The following is a 24,786-nucleotide window of genomic DNA, read 5'->3' on the forward strand; positions in this document are numbered from 1 at the left end:
TAGAGCTGTGAGAAATAAATTTCTGTTGTTTATAAGCCAGCCAGTGTAGTTTTTTCATAGCAGCCTGAACGGACTAAGACAAATATCATGAACATGTAAAACAGGGGGCTAATGGCCAAGGGGCTAAGGCAGAGGCTTAGCCCCCGTTGAAGACAGAGCCTTATTTAAATCCCAGGAGCTCAGATGCACTCTGAATTGTTCTCTTCCGATGATGGGCAACTTTCTCCTACAGAAAATCTTTTTACATCTCTTGGGTAGAAACAAGATCATCCAGTTTCTGGCCTTTGCACAGATGAATAAACAGAAGTCCAGACAGGGAAGTGTGATCACCAACAGTTTTGAAGGCAGTAATAGTTATATGGACTTGGACAATACATTTTCTGAGCCAGCACTGTCCAACAGAAATACAATGGAAGCTACAAAGGGAGCTACACGTGTAACTTACATTTTCTACTACCCACATTTAAAAAGGTAAAAAGAAATGGGTGAAATTAATTTTATATTTTATTTGACCCAATATACCCCAAATATTATTTCAACATGTAATCAACAGAAGTCTTAGAAATCCGATGGGTATTTTATTTACAATTATAGCACATTTTAATTCAGACTAGCCATAGCTCAAGCCCTCAGTAGCCACAAGTGGTTAGTGGGTATAGTACTGGACAGTGCAGTTCAATGCCTCAGTTTCCTTATCTGCGAATTGAGGATAAAATGAGGGATAAAACTGCCTAGTCACTGAATGGATTATGAGAGCGCAAGGAAAACACCCTGCACGCCAGAGGCGCGTGATAAACCTTGCTTCTTTTCATCTTTTCTCTCACCGCACCGCCCTCCATCAAGTCTCCGCCCCCTTTCCCCGCCCCCTTCAGGCTCCGGGAGGAAGTAGTGCTGTCAAATGCAGCGCGCTTTACGGTAGTGTGGCCGTAAAGCCACACGTTTACCGCAGTGTGGCCGGCTCGCGCGACGTGAGCACTTTTACCTCATTGGCTCTGCGGCCCCTGCTCAAGGCGCTTTACAGCCGTGTGGCTGGAGCCGCCCATGTGGGGACCGCGGTTTGGTCGTGAGTGCAGGGAATCAGAGTAGACGGTGTTGACTGAACCTGGAATCATGGACGTTGGCGAACTTCTGAGCTACCAGGTATGACGGACGAGGAGGGCTGGAGGGACCGTCCTCTCACCCGGGCAGGAGTCGTAGGACCAGAGTCCCTTCATCTCACTTTCTCCCACCTCAGCCCCGGGTCCCCTCACGTTTCCTGTCACCCGGGTCCTAGCCTCTGATTTCACGTAACTCCCTCGAATTTCTCCTGGGCTCTTTCAGTTTATTTCTTCCCAAGGCCCGGGCCCCTTCTCAACTAAAGGCTGGGCTCCTTCTCACCCTGCCCTGGGGCCTGGCTCACTTCAACTATTCTGAAGGCCCCAAACTATCTTTACAACCATCCCCCTTAAACTCTCTTCTCCAGTTATTGAGTTGGTGGTCGTGGTGGGAGAGCACTAGCCCTTCTTGCATTTGAGCCCCAGCTTCTCTACTGACCGGTTCTGTGGCTTTGGGACAAGTCCTGTCGCCCTCTTCGAGCCTCAGCTTTTGTATGTATAAAGTGGAGACAGTAATAGCTACCTATTAGGTTTGTTTCAGGACTGTATCAACCAATGGATGTGAAAGCTGATTTTAAAGTGTGGAAAGCCGGACCCATGTTAATTGCAGTTATTGACAGATGTTTGACATTCCAGCATGGGATGGGTACCTCGGAATCTTCTTCTTGTCCCACTTGCTCAGAGTACTTGTGGGGAAACAGTGGCCCAGAAGGTAGAAAGGACTTGTCCTAAGTCACTCAACAAGTAAGAGCTGGGATTAGAGATGAGATCTTTTGGCTCCCAGCTCAACGTTTTTCCCCCACTTTTGACTTCCTAAATGTTCAGTATGGTAGCCACTAGCCACATATGGCTATCGAACGCTTGAAATGGGACTAGTCTGAATTGAGAAGTACTCTAAGTGTCAAGTCACACTGGAATTTGAAGAATCAGTATTAAAAAAGTAAAATTTTTATATTGATTACATGATCATGTCGATTACTTTGATTATTGATCATAGTGATTAATTATATATTTCACCCATTACCCATATATTAATCATATATGGGTAATGGGTGAAATAAAATATATTCAAAATAAGTTTTACCTATTTCTGTTGACTTTTTAATGTAGCTGCTGGCCTTTTTGTGTCACTACTAAAGTTACATGTATAGCAGGCCTTACATTTCCATTGGACAGCTCTGCAGTAGAGAATAAGGGATTAAGAACCATGAGCCTGAAGCCCTATGGCTTGGAATCTCTGTTTTGCTGCTAACTGGCTACTGTAACCTTGAGCAGAATACTTACCCTCTCTATGCCTCAGTTTTCTCATCTTGTAAATGGGGGCAAGAAAGTAGCTATCATATAAGTCTGTTTTGAAGCTGCTGTGAAATGTAAAGTGTTTAGCCCAATGCTTGTCAAAGAGTAAATGTTTGAAAAACGTTAGCAATTATATTCATGCAATTCCCTAGCCGGTATACATAGAACTGACCTTGGAAACTAGACATCGTGGGAAAGAACTTGTAAGCAATGGGAGGCATATAGCCAGGTGATTTCCTTTTTAAGACAGTAATAGGATGTGAAAGAAGAAAGGAAATAGGAGCGTTGTTGAATGAGTGGTTATATGCCTGTTTGGCCTACATATGAGCCCACTGACTCATAGAATATTAAAGCTAGAAGAGGTTCATTCATTTGCTCAAGAAATATCTATTGAATATGTACTGCATCTACCGAGCATACAACATTGAACAAAACAGACAAGGTTCTTGCTTTTGTGGAGCTTATAATCTGGTGGGGAAGTAACAAGATAAGAAAGTAAACAAATGAGAAATTCAGATCGTGGTAAGTGCTTTGAAGGATACACAGGGTATACTACAGAGCTGTGCTGTTTGGTGTGGTAGCCACTGGTCACATGTTACTCTTGAACACTTGAAATGTGGCTAGTTAGAATTAAGATCCGCTACACCTGTAAAATACACACTGGATTTTCAAGATTTAGTATGAAAAAAGTGACTGTAAAATATATTAATTTTTATATTGATTCCATGCTGAAATGATAATACTTAGGATATGTTGGCTTAAAGAAAATTATTAAAATTAATATCATCTTCTTAAAAACTTTTTAAATGTGGCTACTAGAAAATTTAAAGTTACATATGTGGCTTGTTTGTGGCCCTCAATATATTTTTATTGGACAGAGCTGCTAAAGGTAACCGCTGGGAGCAGGAGACAGGGCCTATTATTTTAGATAATATGGTCTAGGAAGGACTTTGAGGAACGGACATTAAAGGACCAATGGTTGAGAAGGAGCCAGTCGTGAAAAGCGCAGAATAATCAAGGCAGAGGGAATGAATAGCAGGTACACAGGCTGTGAGTTGTTAAAATAGGAGCTGGTGCAGCCTGTTAGAGGATCAGGAAGAGGACTGATGTAGCTGGAACTTGGTGAATGAGCAGGGGAATGATAAGCGATAAGGCTGGAGAAGTAGGCAGATGACAGACTATGTAGGCCTTCCTGTGGGCCACGATAAGGAATTTGAATTTTATTTTGAGAAATCTTATAGATAACCTCATTCAGCCCACATATTTATAAATGAAAAGTGAACTTCATTTCGGTAAGGGACGTCCCTGAGGTTGTGGGCCAAGGTAGTGACAAGAGTCGAAACCAGAATCCTGATCTTATTTCCAGCTCTGTTCATTCCCCACATGCGCTTCTCACACACTTTTCTGTCTGTAAGATCAGTGCCCACTTTTCCTGTTCCTAAAAGATGGTACAGTCTAGAATCTAGTCCATAATAAATGCTCCCATCCTCTTGTAGAAAGTCATGAGGATTACCTGAGTTAATGGACGCAAAAGCTCTTTGAAAACTAACTTTTTATAGCCATGAAAGATGCATTGCGTGCCTGCCTCATTTCTCTAAATCCTTATAACAACCCTATGAAGAAGGTACTGTTTTAAATCCCTGTTGTACAGATGGGGGAACTGAGGTACAAAAAAGTGCCTGCCTCAGAGTTGGAGTTCCTAACCACTGTGCTGTGCTGAACTAAAGTGCTTTCAGATATGTTCTTACATTAATTCTCAGCATGCCCTTTGAGGTAGGTGGCATGCCTATTTTATAGAAGAGGAAACTCAAGCTAGAGAGGTCAGTTACCGGCCCAAGATGAAACAGCCAGTAAGGAGCAGAGCCAGAACTGGAACCAACCGAAGACCCAAATCTAGTTTTCCAATTTTAAAAACTTTTAAAGTTGAAGTATGGTATATGTATAGAAGAATGCATAAATCTTAAGTGCTTTTGATTATACTTGTCATTTACAAAGTAGACTCGATATGACCACTAAAGTTCATTTCTCAGGGACAAAGGTGGTCTGATTTGAACATCCCCACCCCCAGAGTTTGATTCAGTAAGTCTCCCATGGGACCTTAGAATTTGCATTTCTAACAAGATTCCAGGTGATGCTTAAGCTGCTGGTCCAGGGACCACACTTTGAGACCCACCCCTGGTCTAGAATGATCTACATTCCTCTTAAAATCTTCTCTGAGACATTCACCTCCCTTCTCATGGCCATTAGTTCGCAGTATTTTGAGCTTAAGTTATACTTTGCCCCTGCCATCTCAGATATTGAGAGCAAATCACTTAATCTTTCTGGGCCTCAGTTTCCTTATATGCCTAATGAGGGGATTAGGTAAGTTTCTCTGAGGTCCCTTCTAGCTTTAAAATTCTGTGATACTGATTATTTAGGTGAAGAGCTCCAGAGATTTCAAGAGATAAGAAAAGCTTGATGCAGAAGAATGAATTGGGGCTGAAAATCTGGGAGATTTGAGTTTTAATCCTACCTTTATCATTATTTATCTGGGTGATTCAGGATAAGTCACTTCCCTTCTCTGTACATCATTTTTTTCATCACTGTAAAATGAGGAGATTGAGCTATATGACTTCTGGTTCTTTATTTTCCTAAAATTCAGAGACTAAGGTAAATAAAGAAAATATGTAATGCCAAAAATGTTTATTAAAAGTATTTGACATTTTTTTGGATGCCTTCTAAATTTCACTTTTGGAGCAACTTGGTGGGAAGATTCCAGTTTTCTGCTGAGATTGGTTCTTCTAGTAATAGAGTTAGGCAGCAAGTGCCTCAGTATATGCCTTATATCCTTGACATATGTTAACTATTCATTTGAAAAGATGGGAGAATTACAATGTGGACAGGTGGTGGTGGAAAAAGTCTTAAAGAGGAAACCAGTTATGTTCCCAATATGGAAATGTACTTTTTTGATGCCTTCGGGCTTAGACATCTCATCAAGAAGTGTGCCCAGCAGTTCCTTGGCTGAGAAGTTTCTGCTGCGTAGGCACGTATATGAACTCCAGGGCATTCTCATTAATACTGATTCCACAGATGTCTGGAAAAAGTTCTTACCTTTGAAGTTTTGCAATAAAGAATTCACATTTAGTGCAGTTTGGCTCATTGAGAATGACTTATTTTGTGACATGAGAAGTATTCTCTTTGAGGCAGATTGGGGTCAGGGACCCTTGGTTTTGGCAATATTGCAGGCACCCACTCCTCTTGTCACCTATCAGTCAGTAATATAGCATTTCCTTGGATTGCAGGGGCTTATTGGAATCTATAATCTTTCTCCTTTTCCCTTCTTATTTCTTTCTTTTGAAGTAAAAAATTTTAATGACAATAATCTGACAGGAATAGTATTAAAGTATTCAAGAAAAGGGAAACTGCTACCCTAATCCAGTAAAATATTTTTATATTCCCACAGTCCTTATGTATTTTGCATGGCTATAACCATTGTATACATACTGTTTTGTGTTCTGTGCTTTAATTTAACATTGCCAGAAATATTTTGTGTTTCTACATAGTCTTCATGTTGTTTTTAATGTTTACATACTTTTTGCTCAAGTCATAGACCATCCATTTTTCCCTAAATTGCTCCTCTATAATCGAGTACTTAGGTGGTTTCCAGATTTTGTTCTTGGAGATAATATTGCAGTGAACTTCTTTATTCATGTGGCATTTTTCCCCTCACATCTGTCATTAGTAATTATCACGTGCCATCATCTCCTGTGCGAAGTATTGCATGGGCTAAAATGATTAAGATATGGTCTTGGACCTTAAAGAATTCATAGTTAAGGAGCGATACAGACCTTTCAACAACTAACTGTATGAATAAAGTATTATGGGAGCACAATGGAAGGAACGATTGGATGTGCCTGGAGAGGGGATGTATTGCTGGGAATGGATTTGGTTTGGTCATTGAGGAAGAGGAGATGACATTGGAATCTCAGCCCTGATGAATGAATAGAAATTCTGTGGGTACCGAAGGAGGCTGAGGAGAGTCATTCTTGACTAGGATTAGTGACAGCAAAAGCATGGGAGTGAAATGTTCAGAGCATTGAGTGAATGGAGCGGAGTGGCAGGAGATGATGGGGTGGCCTCAGCTGCAGGTATGTCAGGCAATACACAGTGCTCATGTGGAAGTAATCCTTTATCAGTTTACAGTGCTAACAATAGTGTGTGTTCCAGTTTTACTGCAATCTCGATACTACTAGTTGTCATAATTTAATTTTTTCTCATTAATATAGTAGGTATATAATGTGTTAGTTCATTTGCTTTAATAAGCATTTTTCCCTTGCATGTGTTTATTGTTTGTACTTATTATCTGCTTTTTTTTCTTAGAGTTGTGTTGTAGCTTATAACTGAGCTTTTCTGTTCTGTTTTTTTGTCGATGGTGTGTGTATAAGAAACATTATTGGAAGCCTGGACACTTGTGCTCAAATATATCTTTCATTCTTTGGTAGCCCCATTTTACCTCTAACTCTGCGAATATTGTCATAATCATGATGTCACTTTACAGCATCATGAAATAGGCTCTTTTGGCATGACAGTTTAGTGCTTTCTGAAGTTACTTATTGTTAGTGGGACTATAAGTAACAAATAAATTGCTATTCTTATTGATATTCCCACTTCAGGGTGTTTTCTGTTTCATCTTCTGAGTGACATTTTTTCTTAAGTTCACTTCCTCCCTTTGCAAACTTATCTTCTCTTTTTCCCGTGATGAGTTCTTTTCATACTCACAAAATACATTGTATTTTTGTGCCCCCTTGCACCCTAGGCAGTGAACTGAGAGGCAGGGACCAGCACCTAGAGAGTGTCTCTCTGCTAGTTGATGCCTAATAAATCATTGTTTAATGATTGAGTGAATGAACCAGTATGTGCCTTCAAATATGCTCTTTTGGAAAGCTTTTGTTCTAATATCTTGTCTGCTTGCTGGCTTGTATCTCTTTGCTTTCATGTTAGACTTCAAGAAAGTTGGATTCAAATCTGTTACCTCAGTTACTGAATTGTCCTTCCCTGTGCTGTACAGAGGACCTTGTTGTGTATCTATTTTATATATAATAGTTTGTATCTGCTAATCCCAAACTTCTTATTTATCCCTTCCCCACACCCTTTCCCCTTTGGTAACCATAAATTTGTTTTCTATGTCTGTGAGTCTGTTTCTGTTTTGTAAGTAAGTTCATTTGTATCATATTTTATACTCTACATATAAGTGATATCATATAGTATTGTCTTTGATTTACTTCACTTAGTATGATAACCTCTAGAGCCTCATTTTTTTTTTTTAACATCTTTCTTGGAGTATAATTGCTTTACAACGGTGTGTTAGTTTCTGCTTTATAACAAAGTGAATCAGCTATACATATACATATATCCCCATATCTCCTTCTTGCGTCTCCCTCCCACCCTTCCTGTCCCACCCCTCTAGGTGGTCACAAAGCACTGAGCTGATCTCCCTGTGCTATGCGGCTGCTTCCCACTAGCTATCTATTTTACATTTGGTAGTGTATATATGTCCGTGCCACTCTCTCACTTCGTCCCAGCTTACCCTTCCCCCTCCCTGTGTCCTCAAATCCATTCTCTTCGTCTGCATCTTTATTCTTGTCCTGCCCCTAGGTTCTTCAGAACCTTTTTTTTCTATTTTAGATTCCATATATATGTGTTAGCATACAGTATTTGTTTTTCTCTTTCTGACTTACTTCACTCTGCATGACAGTCTCTAGGTCCATCCACCTCACTACAAATAACTCAATTACATTTCTCTTTATGGCTGAGTAATATTCCATTGTATATATGTGCCACATCTTCTTTACCCATTCATCTGTTGATGGACACTTAGGTTGCTTCCATGTCCTGGCTATTGTAAATAGAGCTGCAGTGAACATTGTGGTACATGACTCTTTTTGAATTATGGTTTTCTCAGGGTATATGCCCAGTAGTGGGATTGCTGGGTCGTATTGTAGTTCTATTTTTAGTTTTTTTTTTTGCGGTACGCAGGCCTCTAACTGTTGTGGCCTCTCCCGTTGCGGAGCACAGGCTCCAGACGCGCAGGCTCAGTGGCCATGGCTCACGGGCCTAGCTGCTCCGCAGCATGTGGGATCTTCCCGGACCGGGGCGTGAACCCGTGTCCCCTGCATCGGCAGGCAGACTCTCAACCACTGCACCACCAGGGAAGCCCTATTTTTAGTTTTTTAAGGAACCTCCATACTGTTCTCCATAGTGGCTGTATCAACTTACATTCCCACCAACAGTGCAAGAGGGTTCCCTTTTCTCCACACCCTCTCCCAGCATTTGTTGTTTGTAGATTTTTTGATGATGGCCATTCTGACTAGTGTGACGTGATACCTCATTGTAGTTTTGATTTGCATTTCTCTAATGATTAGTGATGTTGAGCATCCTTTCATGTGTTTGTTTAGAGCCTCTTCACTAGAATTTTATTCTATAACCTGGTTCCTCATCTTAGAGGAATCACCCGTTCTTTTGTCTTTCAGCATCTTTATGTAAACTCTTAGCTCACTAGTCCTGATTTAGGTTTCATGTGACTACTGAACATTCTGAGCGTATGCTCTGGTATAATTCTCTGCATCTCTCCACCCGCCCCCTCATCACCTACCCCCAATTCTGCTTTTCAGTCAAGGGTGTAGCTGTCCAGCAGACTTGAAAAAAGCCCTGGAGCTAGTTCTCAAAGATGAAGGGGCTTAAAGTTGAAAGGCAAAGTTATTTTCCTCGTGGAAAATACAAACTCTTGAGCAAAGGGCTAGCTCTTTTCTCAGGAGTCAGGAGGGTGTTAGGATCTGAAAATGCATAAGTCACAGTTCTTGCTTTCATGGAGCTTACAGTCTAAGGGGGAGCATCCCACAGATTTGAGAATTGATAATCCAGTACACAGTGCCATTGCATGAGCAAGATGTGGTGGCCTAGAGGCAGGAGCAGCCCTGCCGTTGGGAGCTTGGGAAGGCTTTGCAGGGGAATTGTTGCTTCTTCAGTAGCCTTTTCTCTGTCCCTTCTTTTCTATTTCAGTTGCCACCATCTTAGTTTAGACTCTTGGGACTTTGTCAAATAATTAGCTTTCTAGTTTGTCTTCATTTTTTTCTTTGTGGATCTCATATTGGCACGATGAATGTGGGTTTAGTTCCTCTGTGTGCCAACAGAACACCCTTCTCTGGTCTAGACTCCAGTCCTACCTATTTCAGCTTCCTTGGAGATAGGTCTTATTGAGATGCCTAAATTTGGAGGTGAATTTGAGGAATACAGCCATACCTTTCTTCAGTCTCTCACTAGGTGTCACTGTTTAAATTGGGGGGTTGCATTTATAAGACCCCAGTAGAGAAGTTTTCACATGTATAAATGACTACATTGGAGAATGTGGATGGTTCAAGATAGCTTGTTAGCACTGTTGGAGAAAATAATTCAAAATACATGCCCTTCTGAGTGTGCCCATTTTAGACGTCTTTTAATGTTTAGTGTAGTGGATGAACAATAACTCTGGGTCAGGCAGACTGCTGCCTGTGTTTGAATCCCACCTCTGCTACTTGGTAGCTATGTGACCTTGGGTCACTTAATTAACCTCTTTAAGCCTCAGGCCTTCATCTTTAAAATGCAGATTATATAATAGTGTCTGTCTCTGCCCCACCATCTTTTAAAAAATCTCCGCTTTACCATCTTTTTCTTAAAGATGCAGGATTAAATGAGACAGTGTGGGTAGTGCTAAGTAATATAGTGCCTGACACATGGTAAGTGCCTAGTACATGCTAGCTGTCAATTTTTATTATTGATATAATTATAAAAACACATATGGTATAGCAAAAGGAAAAAATGTTTTTCTCGAATTCTGCAAAGCTGCCTTAGTATTCCCAAGGTCACTGGTGTCTTGGAGATTAAGGTTTAGAATGCTATAAAAGGAAATGAGAACAGTTTGTCACGCACACATTCCACAGTACAGAACTGTTCTCAATAGATTAAAGTATAACCCTATTCTACCACAGTTAGCAGACATTGATATCAAGGATTGTGTCATCAACACAGTAATTCTTTTCCCCAGGTCGCTGCAATATTACTAAGATATCTCAGTTTTCCTCTTTTCTAGGGCCAGGAATCTCATTTACAAATTACTCCTTTCTTTTTCTTTTTTTCCTTTAATGTTCCTGAAGGAAGTGATTGGTTTTGGTCTGAGTCTTGTATAGCTGTAGGGAAAATGGAATTAGGAGAAAGTATAGCAGGAATACTCTTAGCTTCTCCAAGGCCAGCCATCTGATTCTAGTATTTCAGCTGAATAGTTCAAGAACATTTTCTTTTCCACAGAGTTCCAGGAGTGAGTGATCTGAAAGTGTGTTGGCCGAAACTTTGGAACCCCAGCTCCACTGTGGGTTGGTGAACAAACTAGATTACCTTCATCCTGAGTTCAGTGAAAGATCTAGTGAGGCTACCACAGTGCATTTTCACCTCTTAACTCATTTTAGATTATCAGTTTCCTGTAAGTAGATTGTCTACTTTGGCTCCTTAGACTTCCCTTCACCTACCCAGCAGTGTCCAAAGTCAGTGACTGAACTGAGAAGGATTTGAAGTCAAGCACAGAGTATTCTGATGCTTCTCTCTGACTGTGTCTGACTATATTCCAAAGGCAGGTATGATCAATTATTGAACACTTTGGCATTATTCATGTGCTTATTCTGTTAGTACATAAAATTGAGGATTAATTACATTTTTATTTGACACCCCCCCAGTTAAGAGTAACTAAGTTTAAAATTACTTTTGGAATCTTTAATAGACTTAACCATTAATAGTACATCAGTTCTCTGCTGGTGTTTTGTATGTTTCTAGGGCATTATGACACATGCTCACCGTCAGGCTGTGAGCCAATCCAGATTTTCAAGGGCTAGTAAACTTCATTCAGATTAGTAATCCATATCGAGCCTTTCATTTTTAAATTATTCAACAAATTTATTAAATGCCTACTAAATGCAGGATGTTATACTAGGCATCAGGAATAGAGTGATACACAAGACAGTTGCTGTCCCTTGTCTTTATAGAGCTTATACCCAGGGAGGCAAGACAGAAAATATACAAGAAAAACAAATACAAATAAATAAGAACACCTAAACATGCAAACAAATAGTACTAGAGAAACAAAAAGAAGATATTTTAAATAGAGATATGAAGGGAAAAATGGGCTGATGTAATTGAATGATTGGGGATCATCAGAAGGTTCCAGAAGGCCTCTCTGAGGAGGTAACATTTGAGCTGAGAATGAATAATGGGAAGGATCCAGCCACATGAAGAGCTGTGGGAACAGCAATGTAAGCCAAGGGGAAAACCACTACAAAAGTCCTAAGGTGGGACCAAGCTTGTCATGTTTGAGGCAGTATGGCCTAGAGCATGACGAGTGAGGCAGGGACCGAGATAAGGACAGAGAGGTCTGCTGTGGGGAGGATGGGAAGCCCTAAAATGTTTAGATGTTATTGTTGGTACATTGGGGAACCATTAGGGGTTTTAAGCTGTGGACTGACACAGTTTGGTTAAGTTTTAAAAGATCACTGCCTCTGCCAAATGGAGAATAGATTGTAGGGGAGCAAATCTGGCCAGCTTAGTCGTTCAAAGGGGATAGAATTCACCTTTGTGCTGTGGAGGGCCGCAGCTGAAGCTGTGCTCTCCCTCGAATAATTGCTTTCCCGCCTAGGTTGTTTTCAGAATTTCCCAGTTCTAAACATTTAATCTGGGTTCTGGCTTAATCAAGAAGCAACACTCTCCTAGTGCCAGGCTTGGCACAGAAAATGTGGGCTTGGTACCTTTTGTTGAGCACCCTGGCCTGGAGAGAATGAAGAAAGCAGCCTCTGGTGGACCTGAGGACAGTGCAGCTGACCCTCAGTACCTGGTAACTTGTAGGAAGCTTTGGAATCCATAAACTTCATGTGCTTCTGCAAAACAGTTGCAGATGGTCTGGACTGATGATTAAATATCACCCACTGTTTTGCCCAGATCTGCTGTGGCCATCCTCTCTGTGTCTGGTTTTACATTACAGTGGGTAGGTAATTAAAGGGGCATAGTCATTTCTGGCTACTTCCAGGACATCTTTTTTAGTTGGCTTGGGGGGAATTTCAGTTTCTGCCAGTTGTATAAGTGACTGCAGTGAGCAGTGCCTGTGAATGGCTACTTGTTGTTTTCAAAATTAAAAAAAAAAATTAAAAAGAACTCTCTCTAATGAAGGGGAATAATTGCCTGCCTTTGCTGTCTGCTGATTCTCCCGTGGGAGTTCTGCCATCAGACTTGTCAGAGTTAGTTGGTAGGGACTTTTTTTCCCTGAGTTGGCACATAGAGATCTGAAAGGGCAGAGATTAACACAAATTAGCAGTGGTACAAGCATATCCGCAGAGGAACAGATTTCCTTCTGACCAGAGGTGCCGTTGCTGGGCACCACCTAATTTTCTGTGCATCTCTTACCACTGATGAGAGGAGGATGACAGGACTTCTCAGCAAATAAAAAGAATTACTTAAGCACCACTTGAGTTGGGCAGTTTTTACAAGACTTGAGAGTTTCAAAGGCCCTCAGTCTGCTTAGCCTGCCAATGTAGTCACTGAATATTATCTCCCTGGCTTCTCACTGGGGGATCCTTACACCTCATTCAGCGTAGTGAACTTGGAGAGACAGAAATTCTGATTCTTGTACCTCATTTTTCTCTTTTTCCAAAGATTTCTTCTTCCATCCCCACAGAACTTATAAGGACACAGAAGGCCCAGTGGCGGAAAAAGAGATGGCATTTGCCTTCTGGCTGACATGACTTGTGCTAGTGGTTGGTGGGGATTCCATAATGAAGATTGCAAATCACTTTCCATATTCCTGGAGCCTGTCGCATAATTAGAGGATTAAATATTTTGTTTAAATTAGCAATTTTCCCTCTACTTTTCTGTGTGCTTCAAACCACCATTAGAGCAAGATGGAGACTGGTTGACAGTCTGATATTGGGCTCCACATTCTAGTTGTGCTGAGGTTGAGGAAGTCTTATTTTAATTAAAGAAAGCAGTTTTTAGCCATGGTTCATCTTGTGTGAGGCAGAGGCACTTTGATTGCTGAGTGCAGTGAGTATAGCTTTTTTTCAGGAGCATGACACCAAGCCTAACAGGATAATACCAGGAGGTAGGTATGCAGCTGGGCTTGAAGTATTGCCTCTGCATTAATGGCAGATATGCCTTCAATTGACAGATTATCTTTGTGTTTGTGGGAGAAGGGGTTACTTATAGGTTTAGTATGTTCCTGATTTGCAGTGAATGAAAAACACCTCAAAGAGGAGCTTGTAGGAATTGTCATACTTTTAATGAGATAAAAGACTATGTGTTTTCTCCTCCCTATGTCACCAAGCCAAAAGAACAAAATAGAAGGCTGGGGACTACCAGGTATTGAAGCCTACTGAGAGCCAGACATTGTGCTATTTGATTTGATATGTTATTCTGTCTCACCCTAAAGGCAACCCTGGGAAGTCAGTATTCTTATTCCCATTGTGTAGGTGAGGAAAGTTAGTTCACAGAGGTTTAGTGACTTGCCCAAAGACACTCAAGAAGTAGGTGGTAGAATCTTTTTCCTGATAGAAGGCTTCAGTGGATGAAGGTAGCTTAAAAAAAGAAACACGCTAGAGAGTAGAATGCAGCAGAATGCTACCATCACCCTACCTTGTACTTGCCTCCAGTCTACCACATATATCATTCTTGTCCAGTAGAACACCGTGCCCTGGTTATCAAATCCAGGGAAGCAGAACACCGTGCATCAGTTACCAATCCCAGGGGAGCACTTCAAACACTGTCCATTGCATCTTGGTATTGAAGTTGCCAAGGAAAACACAACACAGTCAAGCACGGGATGGCACAGTGCTTTACTCACATAGAGAAGAGACAGAGCAAGATCAGCCCCAGTAGTGTACTCAGTCCCTTGTGGCTAGCAGGGCCCTCCCCTTCCAATGCTGGACAGTTAGCCTATGTGCACCCCTCTTTCTTGCAGCAGCAGGAGGACCCAGACCTGAAAGCTAGTGGCATGACTAAGGGCCATTGACATACATGCTTAAGCAGAACAAAGGAACACTTGCTGAGCCTGAAACAGGGAAAGATATTCCTATACAAAGTGATAAGCCAGGCATAGGCTGTATGGGCTCCTTATCTCTTGTACAGAAGTATTGAGGTCCAAGGCCCGTTTTTATGTGACTGAGTGGGGTTTGAAATACTGCATGCATGAGACTGCCTTTCCCAACAATTTTGTATTGGAATTATTTGATTACATATCTTTCTTCCCATTGGACTTTGAGTTCCTCTAGGGCAGTGACCAGCTCAGTACCTGCTGTAAATACTCAATGAATGTCTCTTGACTGAAGAAAGGAAAGAACAAGGGATGAATGAATGAAGCAGTGAATCAATGATTAGGTGGCTGAATTTGGGTTTCTTCCAGGTATCTTTTTATGTTAACTCTTAGCACCTCCACAGTTGTCTTCTCTTTCTTGTCTCTTACATCTTGATGGAAGGAGATTAAGCTGTGTTTGTGAATGATAGTGGCCCTAGTCATAGGAGACAGTGGGTTGGGTGAAACTTGTCTTAAATAGCAGTTGATGATCTTGATAAAAGTCCGATTCCAGTACTTTAATAACCCAAGAGTTGACTGGAGTTGTTTTAAAGACCAGAGCTGTCTCTGACTCCAAAACAAGAGATTAATCATTTATTAGCCAGATTTATACCAACTCTATTGTGAGACATAATTGCTGTTTTCTCTTTACCCAACCTTATAGGCAAAAGATAAAACTAACAAGGTTAGTTTTTATTTCATGTTGGTTATATCTGGCACATGCATTTCCATTTGATTTTTTTTCTTAAACATTTATTAAGTACTTTTTCTGGGTTAGGCACTTCCTCGCTGTGAGAGCTTTTTCCAAGGATGATCTCAGTGTGTGGTGATTTGACCAAGGTCACACACTGGTAACAACAAAGTTAAGTGTCTGACCACTAAAATCCATTTTCTCCTCCCTGCACCATGCTCCCCTATAAATGGGACTACTTTACCATCATTTCTTATGTACATTATGTTTTGTACAGGCCTGGGACACATATGGGTTTCTAAAACAGAAAGTGGTAGAGCTGCTAAAAGTACACTTAAGTTTAAGTAGCCTTGGGAAACAGATTAGTAGTAAGCACAGAAACCAGTTAAGGTGGGGTGATTTCCCAATCACATGGTCGTAGGTAGTATGGTGCCCTGGAAAGAGCAAGAGCTTTGGGCTTAGATTGACTGTTTGAGTCCTGTCTCCACTATTTGCTAGCTCTTTGACCTTAGGCAGTTCGCTAAGCAAGCCACTACCTGAGCCTTGGTTTCCTCACTTGAAGAAACAGGGAATGGTATTACCTACCTGGCAGAGTTGTGTGAGGATTGAAAAGATAATGAAATGTTAATTTCCAGGTATGTAATAAGCACACAGTTAATGGTCATTGTTACAAAGCTTGGATAATCGCTTGGTGAGGAAGCTGTAGGAAGAATTCTTCATTGTTTCTTTAAATCCTGCGAATCTCTGACCTCAGTGCCTCCTGAGAAGCTCTTTGTAAGATTTATATCTGACTTTGCCTATTGAGGCCCATCCTGGCTTATCTATGCAGCTTTGTTTAAAAGAGGTGACCGAATTCCCTTGTGTACAGGGTTTTCAGCCAGTGACTCTCTGATATTTAATATGTTTACCTGAATTCTCAAGTTTCTAAGTAATTTCAGTCTGAGACAAGTGAGTAGGATTGATGTCAGGCTGCTTTAACACAGGTGTTATAAACAAGATTAAGAGGTTGTTGAAAAGATACTGGTGGAGCTCTGGGGCTAGCTTTCTAGAATCATTCTAAATTGACAGCTAATGGGTAGTTTGCCTTGATGGCTCTCTCGAGTTGGTTGTAACCAACTAGAGATTCACCCACAGAGGAAACATGCTTATGAAAATTCACTTTGCTTTCCTTTATAAAAAAAAAAAGTAAAGGTATTATAACATGTAATGATGTCTTTGCATGATGCAAAAAAAAAAAAGTTGTCTTTACACTGTTTTAAGGTAATTTTTTAAAGGCAGTCAATTCTTAAGTTTTTTTGATGCCAAAAGCCTACCAAGCTTCAAAGAAAACTTTAAAAAGGAAAGAGATGGTTCAAAACAATTATTTTATTCTACTATTTATTTAATTTGTTTCTGTATAAGACACTTACTTAATTATCTTAACCCTTGGTAGAGTTTCTTCCCACCCAGCGAGGTGTGTGTTTTGGCTTATCTGGTCTATTAGATGCTATTGCTAGGAAATTGAGTACCCTAAAATGTTCTTGGAGTGAGCAGTTATTAGTTTGAAATCACTTTGAAGTCAATTTTATAGCCTTCCTGAGAGAGTTGTGGTGGAGATAGAGCTTGTAGAGGGAATTCGTAGCTGGGCAAGAGGCTACCCAGGCTACCAAAGAATTCCTTTTGATCATATTCCACATGGACAGGTGGTCAGGGTGCCTTCTGTTTTCTGGGCGGAGGAAATATTTCTGACTCTAAGAATAATTCATTTACCATCCTTGTCTTTATTGGGAACAGAGGTATTTTGCTAACTCTAGTGGTTTGTAAAGCTTCTAGAAATAGTAAAACCTTTGGATTGAGGAAGATAAAATACATCTTAGAAGAAAACAGACATGAAGCCATCTCTTTTCATTGTTTTTGATGGACTCATCAACAGGCATGTACAGATGCCATAACACTAGATACTTCATTCAAGCTGAGAGAGATAGGTAAGTCGGCACTCTAGTGCTGGAAATTGTGTTGTAAAATCGTGCTACATTTTCAGACTTTAAAGTATTACCCATAATGTTGAAAAATACTCTTTTTAACAAGATACTCAGGGTAAAGTTTCATGTGAGTTCTGTCTTCCTTGAAATAAATGTGGCAGCTATTATGTAACAGACTTATGTGGATAAGTTGTAAGCTTTAAAAGGAATAATGGTAATAGCTGATGTCCTAGGCTCTAGAGATCAAAACCATGTTGGAACCCTTAAGGAATTAATAAGCAACTGTGAAAGACCTAGATTTTGTAAATAAATAACATGACTCGTTTCTCACTTATGATCTGGTTCTCACTCATTTATTCCCAGGCCATTCAGTATGCTCTGAATATTCCGCCCCTTCCCATTTTCTCAAAATATCTCCACTTTTTTCTTTCCTGTCTGTCTTCTTGCTAGTATACGCTGCCCTGCCTCCCCGCCACAATCACTCCTGCTGTTTGAAAGAGGAATGCAGTTTTGAGTCTTGGCAATGACCTTAGAGGCAACTTATAGAAAAAGTAGTTAAAGATTTTCTTCCCCACTTTAGTGTTAATGGAATTGTGCATTGCTAGAGGCAGTAGTCCACGGGCTGGAGACGTCTCTGTCATCACGATTACATGTAACAGGTGTGCCATGTAACTTGCAAAGCCATTGGGTGGGTCTGCTGGTTGCTGAATGCATACTCCACCTCCCCCAGCCTCTGTGACATGCACTTATAAAATATCTAACCTTTGTGTTAGATATTTAAATAATAAAGTGAATTTCTTGTGTCTGAGCCTTTGGAAATAGTTTAAATAATTTAAAATAGCTTTGCCATATTAATTTGTTATTTAATGTTTAAAGATTCAAAGTGGACTGGTGTTCAAGGTGGGTAACCCCTGGGCTCATTGTGGGTTCCCCAGATGATCTGGCGGAGGGAGTTTTACCAAAAGCTCCATATAGACAGATGACAGTAAGCGCTTCTGGTCAGTGAGCTTCCAAACAGGCAAGAAGCAACTACAGAAAAGAGCTTTCCTGGCTAACGGCATGGGCAGAAAAGTGGCAGGAGGGATTTTGGTGTTGGTTGAACGATGATGGCAGCAGGGAGAGATGATGCAAATTATGCCTTTAGATGATAGTTTCTGAAGTTGTGACTAGGGAAAGCTGACTGGGGGGTTGTGTATACTGCTGCTGTAAAAGTGAGAGTTAGATTCCAGACCCAGCTCTGTGGCTTCAGGCTCATCCTTGAGTCTTAGTTTATTCATCTGTAAATTATGAGGTTGTATGGATACACTTTGTCTGAATCTGAGTTTTACTCTTCTTACCCTCTGAATATCACTTGGTGCCATCATTAGAAAATTTACTAAGCTATATAGCCCAGGGTGGCATAAAATGATTAAATATGTAGATAGAACACATAGAACAGATGAATTCTGCCTGGTTGCAGTAATCTAATGATCCAAGAAATTCTGAGAATATGCATACATTGTATACATTTGCTAATAGTGAATTACGATTCTTGGATAGTTCATTGGTTTATCTGCCCTCTTCCCTTGTCTCTCATTGATTTAGCAATGTGGGTTAAGTACCTGCTATGAGCTGCGCACTGTGGGGTGCTGAGGTGTTAGCAGCAAGGGTCAGATCTCAGGGCACCTACCCTTGAGGACCTAGCATATGATTTAGTAGAGGAGATGGAGATTTATTAATGCACGTGTTGTGTGTTGATATGATACATTGCTGAGGAAGCTCAGAGGTCTTACTGGAGCATTTGGATGACTCCTAGAGAAGGTGGCCTTTGAGCTGGAGTTTAAGGCTGAGTAGGGTTTTTCTAGCTGGAACAAAAGGGGAAAGGAAGGTGGTCTGCTCTTCGTGGTAGCACTATACGTGCTTACTCCATTCCAAGGCATCATTTGAGTAACTGAAGGTGACTCTTGGGTCCCTCCCTAACTCTTCTCTCATTCCCTTATTGGTTTTTTTCTATGGCAAGGTTTCCAGACCCTGTACTATCCTGCTCATGCAATATTGAGATTGTAATGCCTCTTTTCAAGTGTGGTAGCTAACTCAGCGCTACGGGACTGTAGTCGAATTAGATGTTATGCTTCTAATAGTGCACCCTTAATATGCATTAGATTTTTAAAAAATTAAAGTTGGCCATCCTGTTGAAAATGACATTAACTAAAACCATCAGCTGTTTCCTGAATGAATTATTTTTAAGTCATATTTCCTCTGGCAGGGACTTTATTTGCTCTTTTGAATTTAAACAAGGGACTTTATACTGCTCATACTCTTTTGGTTTAACCTATTATGAATCTATCTCTCTATACTACCATTCATCCACATTTCTCCGTCTGCCCACTTGAGTGACTTTGTGAAAGATCTTGTTGAGATAAAGGTACTCTGTAGGTATTGTAAACCCTTAACCTTAATCAGCAGTAACAATATCAAGGGACTACAACCAGTTGGGCATGACTTGTTCTGCATGATTCCCTGCTAGCTTCTAGTGGTCTCCTTTTTCTTCCCCCCTAAGTATGTGCATAACCATACCATTTTGCCAAGTTTATTTCAGATCATTTTTTAAGAAATAAAATATTATAAATACAGTTGAAGTGTCCTGTGTACCCTTCCCTAATACCATTTCATTGTGTAGCCGTCCTTAATCCAACTTCTTTATTACCCTTCTTAGAAGCGATCACTATCCTGAATTTGGTGATTATTATTCCCAGTCATTTTTTTAAAATGATTACTGCTTATGTATGCATCCAGTGATCATTGAAATTTTTTTTCTTATTACAAATATGCTCCAGTGAACATTCTTTAAATATGTCCTTGTGCATATGTCTGAGAATTTCTCTAATGTGTATACCTAGGAGTAGAACTGCTGGGATAGTCATAGAATATATGCATCTTCAGTGTTACTAGGTATCACCAATTAGCTCTGTACTCATTTACTCTTCTATCAGCATGTTTTAATTTGTTTCTCTATATCCTCACTAACACATGATATTGCCAGATTTTAATTTTTTTATTTTTGCCAACCAGATGATATTTCCTGGTTTTTATATGCATTTCCCTGATTTCTAATGAGACTGGGCCCCTTTTTACATGCTTATGGGCTACTCAGTATTTTTTCTTTTGAAATCATAGTTGTGATTCTATTCCTTGTCAAAAGCTGAAAAGTCTGTTGTATATATAGGACTTTGCAGTTAGCTGTCATTAAAAGAAATTGAATCCTAGGCTCTTTTTTCTTTAAAGTGCTGTATCTTTATTTTATTTAATCTTATTCTCCCTTATCTTACTAAAGACAATCCTGTGAGGTAGCAGAGCAAGGGCAGAGCATTTTTTAAATGCAGTGCTGGTAAGTCAAATGACTTACCTAAGGTCATGTGACTTTTAAGTGATTCACTAGCACCCAGATTTTTATGATTATTGGTCCACTGCTCTTTGCATTGTATACTGTGTTGCTTTTTTTAGGTCAGTGCAGTTCTGTTGTTCTTGGTTTGATGTCTAATATTCCCTCCAACACCTAGTAGAGTGATGTTCAGGTTCTGTTAGCTCAGTAAACACTTCCTGAGTGAATGAGTGAATGATCATGGTTCTGATGTAGCTGACAAAACATTCATAATGTCTGTTAAAATGGAGATAGTTTACCTTACAATGATTTTACAAGTATCTGCCTCTGTTAGGCTTGATAAAGAAACAGAATCAATATTCAGCTGATGCAGCTGTAGAATAAATCAGAGAAAATGTCAAAGTAAATCATGAATGCTAAAGAATAGTTTGTACTTCCAAAAAAGAAATCTACACACCCTTTGGAAACGAGATGGATATATATTCAGGCTTTAACAAGGAGTAAGAATTTTTTTGGTAGGAAAAATTGATTAAGTAGTGTCTTCATGACTAGTGATTTAAATTATAAATCATATTCGTGTTACTTGTCAGCCAGTCAGATTACAGATCATAAGTGAGATCTTTGGTAATGTTAATTTTTGATACATTGATTCCCCCTCACCTCCCCCCACACCGTGGACATTGGTAAAACCCACATTCTCCAGTAATTACTGTACTCTTAGTACCTGTAATTTTTTAAATTGGGAATTAATCAGTACATGAGGGTTCTGTTTAATATTTGCAATGACTTTGCTTGGAGATTTTGAGGAATTTTTGGTACCTGTTTTTCTTCCAGAAAAAAAAGGTGGCATATTGCCATGATTCTTGTATAGGCATAATATATAATTATATATGAATATCTGGAATTGCCACTCAGATATTTCCTTTTTTTTAATCAATACATATTTATTGAGCATCTATTTTCTTAACATCTTTATTGGAGTATAATTGCTTTACAATCGTGTGTTAGTTTCTGCTTTATAACAAAGTGAATCAGTTATACATATATCCCCATATCTCTTCCCTCTTGCGTCTCCCTCCCTCCCTCCCTATCCCACCCCTCTAGGTGGTCACAAAGCACCGAGCTGATCTCCCTGTGCTATGCGGCTGCTTCCCACTAGCTATCTATTTTACGTTTGGTAGTGTATATATGTCCATGCCACTCTCTCACTTTGTCTCAGCTTACCCTTCCCCCTCCCCATATCCTCAAGTCCATTCTCTAGTAGGTCTGCGTCTTTATTCCCATCTTGCCCCTAGGTTCTTCATGACCATTTTTTTCTTTTTTTGTTTTAGATTCCATATATATGTGTTAGCATACGGTATTTGTTTTTCTCTTTTTTACTTACGTCACTCTGTATGACAGACTCTAGGTCCATCCACCTCACTACAAATAACTCAATTTTGTTTCTTTTTATGGCTGAGTAACATTCCATTGTATATATGTGCCACATCTTCTTTATCCATTCATCTGTTGATGGACACTTAGGTTGCTTCCATGTCCTGGCTATTGTAAATAGAACTGCAGTGAACATTGTGGTACATGACTCTTCTTGAATTACAGCTTTCTCAGGGTATATGCCCAGTAGTGGGATTGCTGGGTCATATGGTAGTTTTATTTTTAGTTTTTTAAGGAACCTCCATACTGTTTTCCATAGTGGCTGTATCAATTTACATTCCCACCAAGAGTGCAAGAGGGTTCCCTTTTCTCCACACCCTCTCCAGCATTTGTTGTTTGTAGATTTTCTGGTGATGCCCATTCTGACTGGTGTGAGGTGATACCTCATTGTAGTTTTGATTTGCATTTCTCTAATAATTAGTGATGTTGAGCAGCTTTTCATGTGCCTCTTGCCCATCTGTATATCTTCTTTGGAGAAATGTCTATTTAGGTCTTCTGCCCATTTTTGGATTGGGTTCTTTGTTTCTTTAATATTGAGCTGCATGAGCTGTTTATACATTTTGGAGATTAATCCTTTGTCTGTTGATTCGTTTGCAAATATTTTCTCCCGTTCTGAGGGTTGTCTTTTTGTCTTGTTTATGGTTTCCTTTGCTGTGCAAAAGCTCTTAAGTTTCATTAGGTCCCATTTGTTTATTTTTGTTTTTATTTCCATTCCTCTAGGAGGTGGGTCAAAAAGGATCTTGCTGTGATTTATGTCATGGAGTGTTCTGCCTATGTTTTCCTTCTAAGAGTTTAATAGTGTCTGGCCTTACATTTAGGTCTTTAATCCATTTTGAGTTTATTTTTCTGTATGGTGTTAGGGAGTGTTCTAATTTCATTCTTTTACATGTAGCTGTCCAGTTTTCCCAGCACCACTTATTGAAGAGGCTGTCTTTTCTCCACTGTATATTCTTGCCTCCTTTATCAAAGGTAAGGTGGCCATATGTGCGTGGGTTTATCTCTGGGCTTACTATCCTGTTCCATTGATCTATATTTCTGTTTTTGTGCCAGTACCATACTGTCTTGATTACTGTAGCTTTGTAGTATAGTCTGAAGTCAGGAGCCTGATTCCTCCAGCTCCATTTTTCTTTCTCAAGATTGCTTTGGCTATTCGGGGTCTTTTGTGTTTCCATACAAATTGTGTGATTTTTTTGTTCTAGTCACTCAGATATTTCTTAAAAGCATGATAATGATATACCCTTACACTGACATAGCACTTTATAGCTTACACAAAACCTCTTTGTAAGATGTTTTAACCATCACAACAACCCTTTGAGTGGGTAGAATTTTCTGTCTCTGATGACTCTGATCCCTAATTATGAACTTTGGCTGATGATAGTTGCAGCATTAGAGATTGTGAGCTTTTTCAGTTCTGATGCCTTAAGCAAATTTGCAAGGGAGCCCTGATGTTAACTTTGGCAGGTTTCATGCCTGCAAATATTGATTGAGCCAGAAGCCCTAGTTGTAAAATGTCACCAGTGAATGTGCAGCCAGCAAAGGCAAGGGAAAACTCATTACTGCAGCTTATCTGTAACTTCTGGGTCAGGCCACTCACTAGCATCTGGTAAAAATGAATGTTTGAAAACTCCTTTTTATTCTGACAAAATGTAATCAGGTGAGGTTAACAGCAGATGATTTCTGAGCACTTCGTATTGGTTAAAGCAATCCGTCCACAAGCTTGGGTTTGTGACATTCCATATGTCTAATCACCTGAAGAGGTATCAGAAAGCTTTGAAATTATGAAATCCCCAAATAAAGGTAGGAAGGAATTTAATTATGTGTACACCTCCCTTAACTATGTTGCATACATTCTTCCCATCTCATATTGAAAGTGTTTATTCTGGAAAGGAAAAGGCAATGAGAGAGGAAGAATGAAATAGGATTACTGTCTTAAAATAATATAAAGTGTTTTTTTTTTTTAAATGTGAGAGTGAGATTAAACCTATTTTATCTTGCTTTAAGGAGAAAGATTATGGACTGGGGAAGAAAATTATTAAGTTGAAATGTTTCCCCTTAATTGAATGAACTCTCTGAGCGATCCAGAGATGGAGGGAGTGCAGTTTAGGAGGAGGTTAAGTTTCTGGTCACCGAAAGTGTTAGGAAACCCCAGCCTATGCCTAGCAGAAATATTTTAAAGGGTTTTCAAACCTCAGAAAGATAATTGAGTTAGATCAAGGATTCCTAAAGTCTGGATTGTCTCTAGTGACTCAGAATTATTGCAAGAGGTTTTGAATCCAGATATACACAAGCATTTTCTGTAGAATGAATCTCAATCTCTCAAAATCTCTCTCAAAATTAATCAGTCTCTCTTTTTCTGTTTCTCTGTGTCTTCTCTTCTCTCTTGTAAATGTGGGAGTTAAAAACACAAATTCAATGAAAAGTATTACCAAATACATAGAAATGTATTTGTTTGTTGTCATTGTGTATTTTCTCAATTACTGGATACTAAAAAAGTGCAGCTGGGTTGGGGTCTGTCAAATATTTTGATGTTAAAAATGGGATCCTTGTTTTAACACCTATTAATGGTCAACACCCTCTCCAACCTTGAGGTTCTTTGATTTTAAGTCAGGTGTGTCCAGGAGAGATACACGTATTGTCTTCTGTGGGCTAAACTGTGTTTAGCACTTTAGAAACATTGGCCTTTATGTACATACATACATACATACATACATATATATATATATATATATAAAATGTCTGTGTGAAAGTGCGGGTTGTTCCTAGTTTATAGATTGAGAAAACTCAAGCCTGGAATGGGTAAGTTACTTCCCAGGGCTGCTAAGTAGAGGGACCAG

The 24,786-nt window shown here is 39.8% G+C and overlaps 1 protein-coding gene across 2 annotated transcripts in view; it reads left to right on the forward strand.

The window, feature by feature from the left end:
• The first annotated feature begins 982 nt into the window (after positions 1-982).
• CTNNBL1 (catenin beta like 1) overlaps positions 983-24,786 on the forward strand; it is a 168,041-nt gene continuing 144,237 nt past the window's right edge. Inside the window, exon 1 of one of the 2 annotated variants that reach the window (XM_089896854.1) lies at positions 983-1,140. In XM_089896854.1, the coding sequence (XP_089752980.1) occupies positions 1,111-1,140 (30 nt within the window). In that variant the 5' untranslated portion in view covers positions 983-1,110. The remainder of the gene's footprint in view (positions 1,141-24,786) is intronic. The other variant, XM_022592451.3, reaches the window with a different exon arrangement.

The sequence above is a fragment of the Delphinapterus leucas genome, chromosome 15 (genome assembly GCF_059928025.1).
Source record: "Delphinapterus leucas isolate spDelLeu-1000000601 "Yukka" chromosome 15, BTC_Dleu_Yukka2, whole genome shotgun sequence".
Taxonomy (NCBI): domain Eukaryota; kingdom Metazoa; phylum Chordata; class Mammalia; order Artiodactyla; family Monodontidae; genus Delphinapterus; species Delphinapterus leucas.